Here is a 19214-nt window from a genome sequence, read left to right on the forward strand (position 1 = left end):
ATAGTTGAAAGAGAAATGGATGTATCCATTCCTTTGATTTTTCTCATAAATTTTCATTACGGAGAGATAAAAGTGGGGAGCGTAGGAAGGCCTCCAGGCTTGGTCCTGGCCGTATTTGGAGGTGGTTGAGCACATCTTGGATCTTCTTTCAGCAGACCATGAATCATTTGTCTCTGTGTTGGACACAGTGCTGTGCTAAGTGAAAGATAAGCACTCCTGAGTCTGTCTCTCAACACCGTCGTTCCCAACAGTTGGCTTGGAGCTGTCAGGCAGGATCGAGAACTACACAATGTCTCTTCTCAATTACACGGGTGCAAATCCAGAGGATTTCACTGGATCAGTACCAAAAATAACAATCCTTCCAGCGAGCCATGAACCTGGCTGCAGCAGGAGCACTGATGGGAGGTGTGTGATGGCATCTCTGCCAGGAAAAACAGCTCGGGAAGGAGCTCACTGGAATGGTTTTGGTGCCCTGTCCCTGGTATACGTATTGAAAGCAGGTAGTGTGCAGTGAGCCTGCCTCTGTGGTATTAATGCAAAATTCCTTGGCATTTGACTGTGTCCTGCATGAGTCCTTGGTTAATTGTATTTTGCTAGGATCACTCCAGTGTGAATTACAGATTTGGAGGCTTAATTAGTAGGAGTAACTGCTCCTTCTAGGGGAAGGAGTGAGTGGCCATCCCAGCTTCTGTAAGCGTAGGCTGCTTTCCTAAGCAAATTGTTCCATGAGCTGCTTTCTCATGAAATATTTATCTGCTGGGCCACTCGGGGCTGTTTGAGTGGCCCTCCAAAAAGGTTATTAACGCACAGAGCAGATGGAGGCACAGGCACTGTTTATTAAATTCTGATTGCCTTTTGCCACCGTGCTAATGCCAACTGGAGGGCAGAAAAGATTACCCTGGCCCCCTCCCACGCCTCAGCTGCCTCAGCAGTGCCAGCATGTGATGGGGTGTGAGAAGGGAGGGAAGCCTTTGGCAAAATCCTGTTTCCCTCCCTGTGCCTTTGCCAGACCCCTGCCCAGGGCTGTCCTCACTGTGTCTGGGGATGCAGGGATAGATGCCCACCAAGTGTCTTGTTCATGGACTTGGGCATGGTGCTGGATCACACTGCAGCTGCTCTGTATCACTCTGGAACCACGGAAGGGGTTTTTGGGGCAAAAAATACCCCCTGGGAATGCAAAGGGCCTCCCCAGGCAGACTGTGTCCTGACCCTATTCCAGGTCTGTGATGGAGATTCCAAGGGTGTTAGCTTTATGGCTGTGACACTCCAGCTCTTTTGCTTCCTAGACCCTCTGGCAAAGCAAAATATAAGGTGGAGCAGCCTTGAAGTGGCTCTGACTTGCAGCATGGCTGTAACATCATCCAAAACAGCAGGTACATGAAGGTCAGCTGGAGGAACCCCCCTCTTCCCTCAAGCTCCTGCTGCAAATGCAGAAACTGGGCCCCTTTTTCTTTGTCCAGTTGAAAGTAAATCAAAACCACCTAATTTTTTTAAGGGAAAAAATGAATGAAAAAATGGTTAGCAGTGCTTTTAGGAAAGCCTGGGTCAGCATCTGTCTGTTGTGACCACCACTAACCAGGACACGTCTTCTCTAAGTTGAGGAGCAGACCTGAGCCAGTCCCTGATGCCCAGCACACTTCCAGGTCTCAGCAATGTGCACTTTGGCTCCTGTTCAGTTTTAACACTGCTTTTTCTTCTTCCTTCAGGCCATGAAAGTCCTCTCCAAAAAGAAGCTCTTGAAGCAGTACGGATTTCCACGTGGGTATCTCACATCTAGAGATCTGCCTGTTCTCAGCCAGGAAAATCTCTCTGTAGAAGCATTGTCTGCAAGGAGTGCAGAACTTGGCCTCATCTGAAAGCTGCCCATGTGGTTTGGGGCTGGTTAAAATACCACTTGTGTAGTGAAGGGGCAGGTACAACCCCAGGGAGATTCAATGCGCTCAGTAATTAGAGTCCTGGCTCTGATTTTTATGAGTCTCTTTGAAGTGGTGACTCTTCCCATGTTCACCATCTGTGAAGCCTAATTAAGTGCTGGAAATGAGGCAGAGTAGTCCCCCTTCTTCCAGGGGCTCTTCTATCCCCTGGGATAGTACCTGGCTGGGCCATGGGACCCCCCAGACCAGGCTGGGAGGAGCTGGTCTGAATGAGGCTTGGAAATCTCAGTTCCAGGTGGGAGACTGTAATGCTTTGGGATCAGAACAAGGGGATGAGACCTTCCAGAACAGCTGGAGGTAGCTGCAGAGGGGCCAGTGGCTGCCCATCCTGTGAAGAGTTCTTCACTCTGTTGTCACACTTGCAGGTCGGCCTCCTCCCAGAGGGTCGAAAGCATCCTCTGGAGAGCAGCCCAAGCCCATGGCACCACTGGACAGAGTCTATCAGGAAATAGCCATCCTAAAGAAGCTGGACCACATCAACATTGTTAAGCTGATAGAGGTGAGCAGCTCCTCCACCCTAAGCTACACTGAAACAGGTCTGGTTTGTGTTGCAACAAGAGGATCTTTCTTCAACTGCCCCTACTGCAGCCAAAATTGGTTTAAAATAGTTGTTCAGAAATTCAGGCTGGTGATTCCAAGCAGGATCCTACCAGTTATGTAGGATAAACTGACACACAGCCCCTGGGCTGTGGGCTGGTGCCCAAGAGAAGGCAGCTCTCTCTGCTGGTAGAAATAGCAATGAGCCTTGATCACTGAAACTTGTGTGCAGACAAGCCTGGGAAGGTGCACAAATGCAAGGCTTTGGTGCCTTTTTCGTTATTGACTGAGGTCAGGTTAGGACAAGCAGTGCCTTTATTGGTAGGCTGTTTCTCCAGGCAGAAGCCCAGATTTTTCTGGAGACAGGAAAATCTGTGTCCTTCAATGCCTCTCTCTCTGCAGGACTCTCTAAATATTAGTCTAAGTTGTTCTCGGTGCTCTGCAGTGCACAGTGTACAGGGAGCAGTAAAACGTTACTCCATTAAATATCTCTTATTTTTCCTGCTGTTTTTCTTTTTCCCCTTCCCCCTTATTTTTCTGTTATCAATCACAGGTCCTTGATGATCCTGCAGAGGACAACTTGTACATGGGTATGTGAGTCTCATATACTAACAGAACCATCTGGGCTTAGACCTAGTGATGCAAGTGGCACATACCAGGGCTCAGGGTCAGTACCCCAAACTTAAGCCAAGCTCTCCCTGAGGAGCAGGAGAACAGTCCCAGCAATGACAGCAGTAGCAGCAGGACAGGTGGGGAATCTCTTGGGGATCCTCGGGAGGTTGTGCTGGGGGATGAGCAGTGGCCATGTACCTGTTGTCCATGTTCCATCACCCCTTTCCTCTGCCTTGGATCCTGTGAGTGGTTCAGGCAAATCAAGCTCCTGCCTCTGCAGTCCCTCAGCAGAAGGGGAAGCTGTGGGTGCTCAGCACTGCTCAGGACTGAGCCTCCTGCAAGAGGCTTCCTCCCTCCTGCTGCTGACCCAGATGATGATAACTGCACCTTTCTCCTTCCAAAAATGCCCTCCCATTACAAAGCAGATCTAGAGGAAGTGGTGTTTGTTCTTTGCTAATGATTGCTGGCATCAAATACTCCTGTGAGTGCTCAGCTGCGTGAACATGGGGAAGGAATCTGGGGTGGAGGGTGTCTGTAGGCACTGAGCAACCTGCAGACAGGTTGGTTGAATAATGAAATGCTGCCACAACCTGCAGCTTCTTCAGCCTGGGGGACAAGATGAGCCAGTGCAGGCTGCCCTGTTGTGTTTGTACCTTCAGGGAACCTAACACCCCACCACAGGGCTGCCTGGTGCTCTGGGGAGGGGATCTGCTGGGATTTCTTGGGAGATGCAAGAAATCCCTTAGTAATTCACGAGGAAAGAGCTCTCCTACTCTAGAATAAAGGCAGATCCTTCTCCTGTTTGCACAGCAGGTCGGAGCAGGATCACAAAACCACGTTGCCACTAACCCCCTAAACAGGCACACAAACTCATGTGCTCTGCAAACCTCAGCTCACACCAACAAATCCTCTCCAGTTGCTCCTGCCGGGGAGTGTTTGCCTCTGACAGACCTGTAGCTGTGCTGCTGATTGACACAGCAGAAACAGAGCAACGTGTTCTTACAGCATCTCGTTCAGTATCAGCAATTTAGCAGAAATATCACACCAAACATCCTCCCTGAAGGTACTGAATGCCACGGGGCTCAAATCAGCGAGGGCTGACAGCGGGAGCAGCAGCAGCAGCGGGGTTGATAAATTAGCCCCACTGTCTCCCTGTGCAGAGCTGGCAGGAAGAGGGAGATTTGTCTGTGCTGAAGAGATGAATGTTTTCATTTTGCATCCTCTGGTGTCCTTGTCATGGGTAAGGGAAGAGAAATGAGTGGAGGTAAACTGATTTTGTAGGTATAGGAATTGATGTGTTCTTATAGGTGATGAATAACGAATAAGCCCAGTCTGCTCTTCCCCTTCATTCATAGTTTATTTCCTTTTCTTGCAGTGTTTGACCTCATGAGGAAAGGGTAAGTAGCCTTCCTGGAATTCTTTTTGTTGAAATTTTTGGTGTTCATCATTAGCTTCCCAGGTGAAATGGAGGTTTGATGCATCCAGTGGGGCAAACCTCTGTCTGTAGGCACAGGGGAAGCAAAACCCAGCTGTAGTTGCCTTTGCACTGCTACAGCCTGCAATGATGTGGTGAATAATAATGGGCTGGGAGGACATGTCCTGGTGTCAGGCTCTGATTCAGAAAACAAGTTTGATGCCAATTCCCCATCACGTGCCTGGAAGAAAAGGTTTTAATAGGAATACTTTGCTGGGGTACCAGCCACATCATGGCTTCCTCTGGCACAAGGGGTGTGTGGTTGCATCAAGATTTACTTGCCATCCACTACCTTATTTTGCCCCCAGCACTAACCTGTCGTGGGAGGCTGTTTTGTTGACACATTTTTCCATAGCAGGAGAAGTGATGAAGTGGTGGGAGGCTTTTTGCTACACCTGCACGGATTCTGCAGCTCTGCAGAGTCGCAGCGAGGTCGGGAGAGCTCTGCCCAGGATGAGGGAGATTCCCAAAGGGCTTGTTTTTCTCTCTGTCCCCATGACTGAGGTTGCAGGCTGCCAGCTCCAGTGGGTTGCTGGTGAGAGGCTCCCCAGTCTCCCTGGTGATGCCCATCCTGTAGGAGAGGGAGCTCCTGTAAACAGCTGTGTCCAGGGAACGTGTGGCTCGGCCGAGAGCAGCCTGGCTGCCTCCAGCAGAAGGCAATTAGACTCCATTAGTGGCTCTGCCAGGCCTGCACTCACATCGTTTCTCCCTGGTTTCAGCAACAGGAAAATGTGTTTGAACAGGGAGGGAAGGCAGTGGCAGGAGAACGCAAATGGGAGATGAATGTCATCAATCAAATGGGCAGCAAGGGAGAAAAGTGCTGCAGGAAGGATTTGCTGCGGGGTGCTGAGGGGAAGAGCTGAAGAGCCTGGTTTTTGGTAATAGGCTGTTCCTTGACAGGGTTTGGCTTGCCAGGACAGTGTCTCAGGAGCACTCACTTAAATCCAGCTCGAGTGAGTGGGCGTATGTCCAAATGCAAGGCCAATCTGCTGAGCACAAGCAGGATTAACCCCCAGTGCAGTGAAGTCCTCAGCTCCTGCCATTCATCCTCTGGGGAACACAAGATTCTGACTAGCTCTTACAGCCTCTTTGCCCTCAGCTTTCAGCAGGCACAGGCAGAAGAGGGGCTTTTAGAGGAGCCTGTGCATCCCTCAGCAGTGGCGGCACACAAAGGAAAGGAGAGGAGAAGCTGACCAGGTAACCTTGGCTGTTCAGGGCCAAATGGCTGAGTTCTGGTGGTGGCTGAACCCTGAACAGCTAAATAGGTTTTCAAAGCAGTTTAGCACAATGCACTGAAAATATTCCCACTTAACCTTTGAGCCAGTGGTTCCTGTCTAGATCCTGCTTGGTGTAGACCAGCTGCATGCTGATGTTGCTTCAGGACTGAGCCCCAGCATATGACATCCAGTGCACACCATGGGCACTGGCACTGTCCCCACTGCTGCCTGGGACCTCCTGGTGATGCTGGAGCTCACAGCCAGGAGCAGCTTTAGCAGGAAACCGAAGGCCAGGTCCAATTTTGTTCTTTTCCCTTTAGGACTCTCAGTGAATAGTGTTTGCCTTGTTTTGTGCAAACATCAGCAGTTAATCCTGATGATGATGATGAGGGCTCTGTGACTCATGCTGGCTCAGGGACTATGCAAAGCCACCCATGACTGCTAGCCAAGCTCACTAATCAGGGTGTCACCAGTTCCAGAAGGGATGGGCACAGCTCCATCCTGTGTCACAGCACCCAGAACCTCTTGGGAGCCAGGTCCTCAATGCTGGGACATGGAGAACATACTCCTCCTGCAAGGGGTGACGCTGCCATTCTGCAAAGTACTGAGTTGCTCTCCCTCCTCCTCCCAACAGGCCTGTCATGGAGGTCCCCAGTGAGCAGCCCTTCAGCGAGGAGCAGGCTCGGCTCTACTTCCGAGACATCGTCCTGGGCATCGAGTACTGTGAGTACCCAGCACTGACAGTGCTTTGCTGAGCACGTGCCTCGGCCCCCTGTGCAGCTGGGGAGGAGCATCTCGACTCTGGTGGGCTCTCAGATGAGCCAGTGAGGTCCCCTCTGTTTGCACGTTGATGGGGTTTGCAGCTGGAGGTGGCCCCACTGAGCTCAGGTTTACCCAGGCAGTGTCACAGATCCCTTAGAAAGGACATTGGGAAAATAGTGGCTTCCTTTTTTCTTCCGTGTATCTCTTTCTGAAGGCAATAGCAGAGCCAGAAAATGGATGTTTGCAGTGATGTGGGACTGAGTCAGTCAACTTCAGCTGGAATAAATTTCTTCTTTCTGGGTTAACAGGGCAAGCAGTGGCTGTGGGGAGAGCTGGCAAGTGGCACTAGGAGGGTGTCCTTGTCCACTCTCTTTGCAGAATCCATCTGAGCAAATCCTCATCACTCAGGGCTGTGGGGTGATGAGAGCCCAGCACTGCTTTGCCCTCCCAGGGATGTGGTGACTCAAGTGTGTTCCCAGGCTCTGCCCAGAGATTCCAGCAGCAGGGATCCTCTTTGCAGCCTATTTGATTATTGTCACCTTTTTTAGTGACACCTTCTCCCTCTGTGGCTGAGGCCAGATTCACTGCTGAGTGCCTGTTCTGCAGAGTACCAGGAGGCCACAATAGGCCTGTAGAGGACAGCAGGGATTTTTCTGGCCCCACTGTAGTTGTGGCCTGAACCTGGCAGGGGTGGGAGAAGAGGTGTCCCTGAGCTGAAGGCACAAGGTGGAGTGGTCTGTGCTGGCATCTTGTGAGCAGTGATGGCTGACAGTTACTACTTCTGTACCTCAAACTACTGGTGAGCTGAGTTTGACTCTGTGCCTGTTTGATCCTGATGTTCTCCTTGCAGACAGCCTTCTGTAGAGCTCAGTGATCTCACTGCACCATTAACTGTTTTCTCTGCACACTGGTTGCCCATGGTCAGTATGAGGAGGAAGAGGCAGTACAGCTTTTTCAGAGGCAATTCACACCTTGCAGATCTGTTTGTTTTTGAGAGGAGACAGCAAATATGTAGATAAGCTGATCCTGTTATTACACTGTGCTTCAGTTGCCAAACAGCTTTTGATTAGATCCTTTAACAGTAGCTCATAAAGAAGCTCCTGTGTCTCTTTGCTTGGATGGGCTTTTGTGGATTAAAAACTAGACAATCAGGAAAGTTATAATACAGCTTTCACAGTGGAGAAAAGTCATACATGCAGTTAAGTAGAAATCTATAATGTGGGCTGAGTTGTTCAATGTATTCCTAAATGACCAGAAAAAGGGTAGAGGACAGTAAGAGATTGGTGATGACACCAAGTTATTCAGGGTAGCTGTTGTTAGGACTGACTGCAAAGACTGGCAGGAAAATGCCATTATAGCAAGCATGATAAAATGAAAGATAAAAATTCATGTTACTGACTGCAGGGTAATGCATGAGGGGGAGAAACAACACTAAAAATACATACAACGTGATGGGCTCTAAATTGTCTGTTCTCACTCAGGCTTTATTCTGGATAGTTCTCTTGAAAATGCCAGCCCATTACTTAGTGACATTCAACAAAGATAACAAGATTTAGGGAATTACTGGGAATGAAATAGAGAAGAAAAGAGAAGTTGTCATTATACAGTTATTTGGATCTCTAAGAGCTCTTAGGTACAGGGAGTGTATCCTGAATATTTTGTGCAGCTTGGCTCAGCCTGTCTTAGAAACAGTTCTCTAGAACTGAAAAAGGCCCAGGAAGGGTGATCAGGATGGTCCTGGAACATGTTATGTACAGAGATAAGACCAAAGCTCTTCAGAATGGAAAATCATCATGGGAAGGGGTGATATTACAGAGGCTGATATAAAATCCTAAATGTGAGAGAAGTGATAAACAGGAAATGAATCTTCTCTGTCTCTAAAAACACAAGAACTAAGGGGTAGCAAACAAAATAATCAGGCAGCCAGTTGAAACCAGGAGAAATTATGCATCTGGCTTCAACCACCCAGAGAGAACAAGTCTCTGAGCATGATGGGCCTTGCTGAGACAAGGAAGGTGGTTTGCAGTGCCCCAGTCCATCTCCACACTGAAATGCAACACCACCTCATTTTTTGTCTGAAACCAGCTGGTGGGAATAAAATCAATGTTTACAAGTCTGACAGTCCAGAACCTTCCAGATGCTGCTGAAATCAGTCAGATCGCTCCAGAAAGTTGGTGAAGTGTTAGATATGAATGGGAAGCTCGAGACTGTCCTTTGAGTAGAGTTTGAAGGGCGAAGAGGCTGCTTTTTATATTCTCATTAGCATTCATATTGTAGCAGAGCCTGTGTGCCTCAGCTGGGAGATCCAAGCTCTGCTGTGCTGGATGCTGCTGGAACAGTTCCTGCTCAGAGGAAACTTTTGAGTTTAGAAGATGGGGGGAAAAAAAAAATAAAGTGTTGATACTCCTAGGCAGAGGGAGTGAAAGTAAGCAATAAATTATAGGATGCCCAGCAACAGGAACAATAGGATGCTTTATTTTGGGCAATTGAGTAACCACTTATTTTATTAGCGAATGAAAGTTAAAAATGGTGTTCTCTCTGAACTGCTGGGTAAATGCATGGCAATTATTACATAATTAAGAGGAAAAGTGCACCGTTTGTGCATGCTGAAGGAAAAGTGTTGCCAGGCAATCCAGAGATTGCAAGGTAATTTTAATGTAAGCATCCATAATTGTTATGTAATTTGGGAGGCTCAATAACCATGCAGCTGCTTGAAGCTCGCAGTCATCACAGCAAGCACATGCATCATTGCTGGTTGGGTTTTATTAGATTAGGAGTTGCAAACTGGATTGCTGTTGGAGCCTACAAGGTGTTAGTCCAGGCCAGTGCTGATGGTGAGCAGGAAGGGGCTGCAGGAGCCAGGCTGGGGGGGAGATGTGGGCTGACCTTTGAAATTACCGGCGGCAGCACTTGGTCCGTGGCTGCTGTTTGTCCCTGGGGACTGAACTCACTGGTAATTCATGATGTTTGCCTGGGGTGGAGGACTCCTGCAAGAGGGCTGGTTGTGGGGGGAAGTCTGGAGAGGGGCAGTGGTCCAGGTGATGAGAGCAGAAGCATCCCATGCTGAATGGGAAGACTTGGGCGTGGTGGGAGGCAGGGACAGTGTCCTGCCAGGAGCTCCCTCATCCAATGGCACGGTGCTGCCTCACTTTGTCCACTGCTTTTGACTGGATTTCTGGGTTTAGTACCTTTATTACCAGGAGTGCACCTTGCTGCTCACAGTCCAAGCCTTGTTCACTGAGCAGTGAGGAAGCAGAGGCAGGTTGAAGGTGTGAGAGTCAGGGAGATCTGTCCATGGTAAAGTATCCCTTCCTCTGGCCCCTGAACTGCTGGGAACATACTTTGAGCTTAAGCATGGTCATATTACTGATTCACACATTCTGTTTTAATACACCTGCCTTAGACCTGGGCTCTGTGGTGTGGGCTGTGTCAGGAATTGTTCAAGAACATGAAAACTTTTATTGGGTCTCTGCAAAAGAAAGTGCTTTTGCTCCCATTCCCAGGACATCCCCAGTGCTGCTGACACTGCACACCCCCCAGAGGAACTGGGGAGGCCTCTGCATGTGTAAGTACCACTGAAGAGGTAATTCCAGAGTGTACTCAAGTGCTTTTGATGGGAATGTTTTGCTGGATTATTTGTGTCATTAACTAAAGCGTGTTCCTGAGCGTCTCTCTGAATTAGAGATATGTGCAATTACCTCCCTTTCCACTTGCAGTAACCTTCTAGTAGTGCTTGTCTGGGGTTATTTAAGCTTCAGTCTCCCTTCTAGTAAGGCCAACATTCCTTTCCCAGTGATGCTCAGCAGAAATAAATGTGCTGGATAGCAAATAGGGCATACTCCCATCAAAAGACATGAGGGATATGCCAGGCAGGTATCTCAGTTTGATTTTAGGACTGGGACATGAGTATCTTCATTTCGTAAGAGCCTGAGCAAGGAACAAGAGTAAGCAAGCAGAAGGGCTGTCTGGGCAGGTGGCCTGGCTGTGACACTGGCCAGGAGCAGCCACTTAGCGCAGAACAGGCACGCAAGTGTGACCCAGGGGAAAACCCTGCTGACTGGCACAGTCAGGATGGAGCACAGCCACTGCCCCTGCTGCTGTGGAGCTGCAAGCTCAGTATTCAGGTCACGAGAAGCTAAAACAGTTGCTGTCAGTGTGGCTGCAGAAATAAAAACATTATTTCCTGCGCTCTCTGTAGAAAGTCCGCAGTTTCCCTCCTGTGACTGTGTCCAGGGGATCTAAGGGTGGTGGTTCTGGTCCCCTCTGGGGGGTGGGTCTCCCCCCCCTCATCTCATCTGAGTTATTGGGTTGAAGGGAGGGTCGTGACATGCAGCTAAAGCCATTGGGCAGCAGTTCTCTGCAGGGCACCTCTCTAGATGCCTGCAGTGCCCCAGAGTCCTGCAGGCTGAACCTGGAGCCATAGCGATCTGAGGTGCAGATCAAAGCTGGCTTTTCTGAGAAAAGACTAAATCTACTTGGTCATCAATATGTTAGTGTAATTTCCTTTATCTTAAAAGGAAATTTGAGCAAATAAATCAACAGCTGAGTCAACACAGGCTTGTCTCTCCTGAAGAATATCTACAGCAATGTAAGCCCAGGGTGGGTGTGCTGAAGCATCAGTGGTGTAGATCGGTTTGATCTGGTTTGACCCTTGGCAGAGGTCAGTTCCTCAGGCTGGTGTGGGTCAGCAGAGCTGGGACATGAGTCTGTGGTGGAGCTGCTGCCTGCTGTACTGTGATTTCTAGCAAGGTGCTGCCTTCGTTCCCATGTGGGAAATAGGGAACTGCCTCTTCTCTGCTCCTGCCTCTTGCCTGTGTGAGTTCAGAGCTCCTCAAACAGGGTGTGCTGAGGTGGGAGCTACAGCTGCAGGGTCCTGGATGTTATAAAGGAGAAGAGAGGCTGGTTTGTGTTTTATCACATGCAGACAAGCTCTCTTTAGATGATAGACTAAACAAAAAACCGTTTCATGAGCTGCAAGTGTTTCTGATCCTGATCGATAAGAACTCTGTACAAGAGTGAGAGTAATTAGCTGATGGAGCAGATCAGAGAGATGTGCTAGAGCCTCTTCAGAAAGATCAGGCACTTTGATTTTTGTTGTTGTTTGATGCAGTTACGTGACTGTGCTCAGGGTTGGCGTGGACTGTGCAGGTTGTTTGGGCAGTACTTGCTGCACGTACCCTGCTCCCCACTGTCCTTGTGGTGCCTTGGGCATTGGCATGTGTGGAACCCTGGCAGGAAGCTCTGCATGACCCCTGTGACTGGTGATAAATGTGCTCATATGAGCTGGAGGACAAGAGCAGAGGGACAGCCTTAGGCAAGGTTGCCTCTTTCCCCCTTCCCTGTTCTTCCTACTGGCAGTGTCTCACACCTACCCCTTCTGCCAGGAGCACGACTCTCAGCCGGGTGCTGGAGATGGAGCACAAAGAGAAGCTGAGCTCTTCCAGAGGGCTGGGTAGTGCTGGGTGTGGGATACCCCCTTTGTAAAACCCAGGCTTAAGCAACAAATCCACGTGGCAGAGGCTTGATGGGTGCAGCAAAATAGTGAGCAGAGCTGGGAACATCCGAGCTGGGAACATCCGCGCTGGGATCCTCACCCCGGCCACTGCACACGAGTGTGGGAGGGAGGGTGTTCCCCTTGCACACCCACCACATCCCTGTCCCCAGCTCTTGCTCAGGGAGCACTGCAGATGAGTACAGAGACTTCAAAGAGCAGCCCTCTGTGTTGAGCTCTGGATGGTGGTGCAGCAGTTTCCTTGGGAGGGCGTTAAATCACATCTTTGCTACAGGGGCGATGTGACAGTAATACTAAGCAGACTCTGCAGTAGCACCATATGGATTGCTTTTGCCCTTGAATGGGAATGGGATTCTGGTTTTAATCAAGTAAAATTCGGCATCAGCCTCAGTAAATAGCAGGGTGTGTCAGTGCATTGCAAAGTTTTATATGCATAGTTTTTAAATGAGCTTTTAGCAGGTTGGTATTAACCTGCTGGAGCTCCAAGGTTTCCAGAGGGGGAATGCAGTGAAAAGCACCTTTTTTAAAAGGACTGAGGCACAATATCTCTTTCTGGCACTTCTGTCTCTGGCCCCTCTGGGTCTTCACTGCCTGTTAAGAAGTGAAGTTGTAACTAGACAGTTCCCAGGCTTTTTACTCTGAATGAAAGCAAAAGCCTGTGTAGTCTAGAAATGAGGAGCATTTGTGAAATGGGTGGCACATTGCAAAAAAATAAAAGCTGTCATGTCCCACCAAAGGCAGCTGAGGGACTGAACAGAGAGGGATGATGTGCTCAGCAGGGCTTTGCTAAGGAGCAGTGATGGAGCAGAGGGGTAGAGCAGCAGAACTGTGGAGATCCAGATAGCAGGACCCAGCTGGCCCAGCAGCAGAGATCCTCCCCAAAATCTACCCCTTTCTCCAGCCCCACCTACTGTACCACAACTACTATTACCAACTCAGTTGAAATACATTGTAGTGAACAAACAAATAGAGGCCCTAAAAATCCAGATTTTCAGGGAGACCTTCTGTTTTGGGTAGTTGTTTCATGTGGGCTTGGATTTGAACTCCCAAGTGCAGGTTCGTACCAGCTGCTCTCCGCAGTAGGTGCAGTGTACCTGCTACAGCTCTGTCTGAAATTCAGAGGGACAGGGCAAGATGGTCCTTTCCCAGGTGTTGCTCATACCCTGAGTGCTCTGAATCCTTTTTTAGGTTGTATCTCTCCACCACATACCATCCGCCTTCAGCAGGCTGTTCTTAGGTGATGCTGCTCCGTGCCTAAAATCAGGAGACAGACTAGACTTTTAGGCATCATCCCCTTGTTTCTGAGCACCCCGAGGCTCTAGGGTTTGACTAAGTCAAACTTCAGATATCCCTGGTCAGGCAGTCTAACACAGGTTGTGGTACAATTTAGTATGCAGACCCTCACCTGCCCTGCCTGTGTGTTTCATGGGCTGGCTGTGGGGTTTAGGAAACAAGTATTTCTAATGCATTTTGGGATCTTTGCCTGGATGATGCTCCAGGAATCCATGAGATTGTTATCCAGATGCAGAAAGCCCTAGATACTGTTACCTTCCCACTGAAGAATGGGTCTAATAAAACCGAATTTAATGGAGTGCTGTGTAATCAGACTTTGTCCTAAGGGCTCTGTGATATCTTGTGTGATTTCATTTTCATTATGAAGAAGTATTGATCCATGCTTTGCATTGGGTCTGCACAGAAAGTGCAGAGCATCCTGGAGCCCAGGGAGGACATTCCAGTGAGCTGCTGAGCTCTGCTCTGGGAGCAAAACCCTTTCCAGGTAAAATCAATGTGTGGAGCCATTTCATCAGTTTTCTAAAGCAGCTTTGGTGAAGTGCTCTGCTTTGGCCAGCTCAGCATGGATTTTAACCTTGAGAGGGATGCAGACAGGTGCATTTGCATGGGAATGAGTGCTTTTCAGCTGCTGGTGTCCCCTTTGTGTGTGGCTTGGGAGGGGAGAATGAAGGGGTGGTCCTTGCCAAGGCTTTGTGCTTCCATCAGCCACATCCCTGTGGTGGACGCTGTGGGTCTGAGGGCAGTCTGGGCAGGGCTGAGGTCTGCCTGCTTTGTGGCTCTTTCTGTACTGTCACAAGCAAAAAAACCAACTCCTTGCTTTGTCCAGTCTCTTTGAGCAGGACACAGAGTAGCTGGAAGTTCCCTCAAAGGCATGGATTCAGCTTAGGGGTCCCAGTTCCCCATGAAGGGAACCAAGGGGGGGGGGTTGTGTGTTGGTCTAAAAGAAAAATAATCCCCAAATCCTCCTGGAGCAAGTTCAGGTGCAGTGATACAGATCATTACTTTGGCTATGTTTCTTTAAAGCGTGTTTAGGGATTTTATTCAGAAAATGCTTTTCCTTCTCTACTGGATCTGATGCAGCCCTGCTCCTGTTTGAGAGTGGCTGTGTCATAATGTGTCCTTAATCCCAAGGACAGGATAAGTGTTTCTTGGACCTCTGGGCCTGGCTTCCAGTGAAGCAGTTCTAACTGGGATGCCTTTCCTACCTACTGCTCTTACATCTACAGAGGATGAAACTTGCTCCCAGATACTTCTGGCTGGTGAAATCAGAGGGTTGGTTTATGCTGGTGATTGTGTTAGACTGACTGTGGCTGTCACCTGCTCCCCTTGGGGTGGCTCTGTGGGCTCTGTGCTCCTGGTGCCATTCTGTACAGTCATTAGCAGTCTGGTGTGTGTCATTAGTGGTAGGCTTTTATTTCTAAGATGCTTAGCTCTCCCTCTGGAGTTCTGCAGGGATAACACCATCTTTTCCTCTGTGTCTTGTGCTGGAAATGCAGATCATGCTGGTTTAGCAAGTACCTTTCCCACAAGGCAGCTCTGCCCCTGGTCTCTTTTTGCAGCGTGTGGCTCTGGTGTGTGTGTCACCGTGGGCACGTCCTGCTACTTGGCCAGGCAGCCTTTGGCCAGCCCTGCTGAATTAATTGATCCCTGCTCTTCTCCCTGCAAGTCTATCTGCACGAGATCTGGACTTGCAGCAGAAGTTGGCAGGTTGCAAAGTTCTCCAAGCTTAGTTGTGCTGGTGTCCTGCAGGTGAGCAGTCCTGCTTCCTTCCTGCAGCTCCCAAACAAGCCAGGTTTTGTCTGCTGCCTGCAAGTGGACTTGGGCATGATTTTGAGGGTATCTCTTGCTCTGTATTATACTGAACAGTACCAGTGGCAAGACACAGCGCAGGATAAGCCTGAGCAGTTTGAAGGCTGAAGCCCATTTTGGAAAGCTGGGCAGGGAAGGATGCCCACAGCAGCTGGCAGGCTGGGATTTTAAGAATTCTGTTTCTTCAGAGCAGAAAAAGGATTTCAGGTTGCCCTCATCAGGTTGGCACCGAATCACATCTTGGCAGATATGAGCACTTGCTCTTACAGTTTTTGTAGCTGTGATGTTCATTTACACCAGCTGGTGCTCAGTGCACAGTCCCTGTCCTTCTCTGGCTATTGCCTCTGCACAAGGCAGCTGGATAGGGAAGGGGATTTGGAGATAGCAGAAGCCTTTTGAGCCAGCTGGCCCAAGACTTCCATTACTGTCACCCAAAGCAGCACAGTGTGTGTGTTGGACACTGCTCCCAGAACCACCACTCCAACCTGCCCAATCACTTCCCCTCTGCATCTGTCCCCTTCCCATCCCAGTTTAAATAATAAGGTGTGCAGAAGTACCTGGGACATGGCACTGCAGAGCCTTGAGACATGTCAGGCTCAGTCCTGAGAGCACAGCCTGGGCTCCTCAGTCCCAAAGGCACCTGTGCTGATTTTCTCCTCGGAGCAGTTGAGGTCAGACCGTTGCTGTCCCCAGTGCTCACGTCAAGCATGTGGATGTTCTGGTCTGGGAAACCCAAATACTCATTGGCCAAATGGGCCATTGTTTGATGGCTTTGATTTTTGCAAAAGGTGTGTCTCATTTCTTTGTTCAACACTGATATTGCTCCTGTGCCCCAGAGGCAGCACCTGCTGGAGATGGGCACTGAGCACACTGCCCACGGTGTTCCTCTGCTTCGTTAGGCTGTGCAGGGACAGGGAATGTACTTCACAAAATAAATAGTTATATGGTAGGGAAAATGGTTTGTGGTTTTGTTTTGCTTGGGTTTTTTTTTACTTTCCTCTGTGGAAAGCCTGGAGTACCTGCTTGCCTAGTGTAATTCCCTCAGTTTTCACAGATCCAGCTCTGGGATGTACTTGTATGACCCACATATATTTGTGGCCTCTTTTTTTTTTTTTTTTTTTAGAGGCTTTGGGAATCTTAGTCCTGTGGTAAGATAACAGACACCTGCCTGAAAAGCAGCTCATTTCCTGAAGGAAAACTTCATTCCCCCCTCACTTTTTTTTTTTTGCTCTCCCTATATTACCATAATGAAATGTCAGCTTTGCTGCTGAGCAGATGTCTCCTCCTAATTGCTGTTGTTGCAGGGTTTCAGTGTTTATCCTGACTGTCTAGCCAGGCTGTTACAGCATTAACTGACTCACATCACAGCCTGGCCACACAGTTGCTGCACATCTGGAAGAGGATGGAAGTGCTGGTGCTCTCCAGCAAGTTTTTGTCTGCTGGGTCTCTTTAATGTGCCAAGGACAGCATCCCCCAACACTGCTTTAAACTAAGAGTGGTCCTTGCAGAAAAACTATCTGCAAGTGTGACTTCCCTTCCCCAAGCATGGCCTGGTGGAAAGTTGGCTTGAAAAGAGCAGATAGTTAAGTGAAGTTTGTTCTTTCTTGTTCCTAACGTGCAAACTGGGGTGCTCTGTAGGGCAGGCTGCCTTTGTGGCAGTGCATGGACCAGGTTTGTAAAAGCAGGAAAGGGTTGGACCAGCATTTTCCTCCACCCAGTTGTGTATTTCCTAGGAGATATGAAAAGAGCTCATGGGGAGGTATAAAAACAAACGTGCTCTATTTGCAAGAAGGAAATGTGAAAACAGTGCTTGGGGCCAGGGGAGGAGGGAGGCTGAGAGGTCCCGGTCCCCTGGGAAGGGCAGAACTAGAGAATTTCCTCTCCCGTTCAGTAAAGTCTCTTGTGTTTTCTCCAGTTCTGCTTTTGGGGCCATTTTATGTTCTGAAAGTTGGGGGGTTTATTTTTAAAGTTGTTCTCCAAGTTCCTGAGAAATCAGCCACTTTCCTAGAACTCCCTGCTTCACTCAGTGGCCTGGAAATGTCTGTCTTGCAACTGCAGTATCATATGAGAGGGGGTTTTTTCTTGTTGTTTGCAGTGCATCTCAACCTCCAAGCTCTTTGCAAGGGTTTGTAATTCTTGGGCTCCATTACAAAGCTTGGTTAGGTAGAGAGCACCTTCTCAGGGTGCTGGCACCAAGCAGCTGGTGATTGCTGCAAGGTTGGAGCTCCATTATTCCATCTTCTGGGTTGGAAATAGCCACTGATTTCTGAGCTATTGGATGGACTTGGCACTCAGCTGCTTGTTGCCTGTTTCATTCTACCTATGGCTCTGCCCCTTTTGATCAGCTTTGCAGCACTGCAGTTTCAAAATAAATAAATTTAAAATTAACCTCTTTATTTGGAACCTGTAAACCTTTAATACAGCAAGTTGCCCAGCACATCCCCTGGTATGATAAGGCCAAGCAAATCCACAGGATTTGAGTGGTTTCCCTCCCCAGCAGCTCTGCTTGGTCCCACTGGTTGAGCTTTCTCTGAGTTCATGTCTGTCCTCTGCTAAATTCCTGGTGACAGATGGATTTCTGAGAATTGTGTCCCAGTGAGGCACCCAAAAGAAATGGCTGTAAGGAAATGGCATTTCTTCTACATTGTATTGTATCTCCAGCAGCAGCTTGGGGTGGGGTGCCTGAGCTTGCACCTTTGTGTTCATCCTCCTGGAATGGTTTTCCCCAGGTGTGTTGATGCCATGGCAGACCATGCTCCTGTTTTGGGTTTTTTTTCAGTGCACTACCAGAAGATCATCCACAGGGACATCAAACCTTCCAACTTGCTCTTAGGAGATGATGGGCACATCAAAATCGCTGATTTTGGAGTCAGCAATCAGTTTGAAGGGAATGATGCCCAGCTCTCCAGCACGGCAGGGACACCAGCCTTCATGGCACCCGAGGCCATCTCACAGACTGGCAAGAGTTTCAGTGGAAAGGTAGGTCTTTGCCCACAGCTGGTGCCTCCAGGGACCCCCAGGCATGGCACAAAGGGCAGCACCACACCTGCATCCTCTCCTGTTGCCCACCCAGCGATTCTGGTGCAAATGAGGGTTGTTCTTTAGTAAAACTGAAGCTCTAATTCTGTCCAGTCCTGACAAAACTCACATGGGTCGTTCTGTGCTGTGGGCAGACACTTTGCTGTGGGTTCCTGCCCAGGCAGCAGCCATTTTCCTGCCCAAAGGGAAGGGAGGAAGCTCTTGGTTCCCTTCCAAAATAATCAAGAGGCACAGGGGGCTGCTGGGCACCAAGGTCATATCTTGATTCCCTGGAAGGCACTGCCAAGGGTGGTAATGCAGACAGGGGGTAGGCTCTAATGGGGATTTTTTGCCTGGAAGTCTTCTGAGATTCAACCCTGAATGGTGTAATTTCCTGTAAGAAGGGGCTGCTTTCTGGTCACAGTCCTCTACAGCAAGGACAAGGAAGCAGTGCCTGGCCCAGCACAGTCCTCATTCCCCAGGTGTGCTGCTGATGAGCCCAACTTCAAAGAGACCCTCCACAGTGACACAGAAACTGCTAAATCCATACTAATAGTGTTCAGTGAATTAGTGGGAAAATGCAGCTCATTCAGATCATCTGTGATGCATCTCCTTGACTGCCTGTACCTGCTTTTCTTCAGGCACTTGATGTCTGGGCCATGGGAATCACCCTGTACTGCTTTGTTTATGGGAAGGTAAGCTGGCTCTCAGCTGCTGGAGCCCTGCATGGCAGTGTCTGTCTGCCTGGCTTTTGACTCATTCCTTTCCAAATAAAGGCAAGTATTAGAAACAAAGACCTACCTTCTGCAAGCTCCCAGATCCCCCTGGGGATGAGAAGGGGCTGACATTGTGATCTGTGGAAAGGATCATTTCCTGTGTTGGTCCCTGTTTGCAGAGACATTGTTTGTGCTACAAACCCAGAGTAGCATCAACAGCACCAACAACAGTTTGAGGGGGGGCATTGTCCACATTGCCTGTATTTAGAAATGAGCCATTTATTTAGAAATTCTCTATTTAGAAATTTAGGCAGAGCATGGAGGGAGGCA

General features: G+C 49.0%; 1 protein-coding gene across 3 annotated transcripts in view; it reads left to right on the top strand.

Annotated features, from left to right (window-relative positions):
* Window positions 1–19214, top strand: part of CAMKK1 (calcium/calmodulin dependent protein kinase kinase 1) — an 88317-nt gene that overhangs the window by 53850 nt on the left and 15253 nt on the right. For all 3 annotated transcript variants that reach the window (XM_032707498.1, XM_032707500.1, XM_032707499.1), the window contains exons 5-11: window positions 1707–1758; window positions 2300–2433; window positions 3025–3061; window positions 4459–4480; window positions 6409–6497; window positions 17930–18129; window positions 18810–18863. In XM_032707498.1, coding sequence (XP_032563389.1) covers window positions 1707–1758; window positions 2300–2433; window positions 3025–3061; window positions 4459–4480; window positions 6409–6497; window positions 17930–18129; window positions 18810–18863 — 588 coding nt within the window. The remainder of the gene's footprint in view (window positions 1–1706; window positions 1759–2299; window positions 2434–3024; window positions 3062–4458; window positions 4481–6408; window positions 6498–17929; window positions 18130–18809; window positions 18864–19214) is intronic.

This window comes from Chiroxiphia lanceolata, chromosome 20 (genome assembly GCF_009829145.1).
Source record: "Chiroxiphia lanceolata isolate bChiLan1 chromosome 20, bChiLan1.pri, whole genome shotgun sequence".
NCBI lineage: Eukaryota > Metazoa > Chordata > Aves > Passeriformes > Pipridae > Chiroxiphia > Chiroxiphia lanceolata.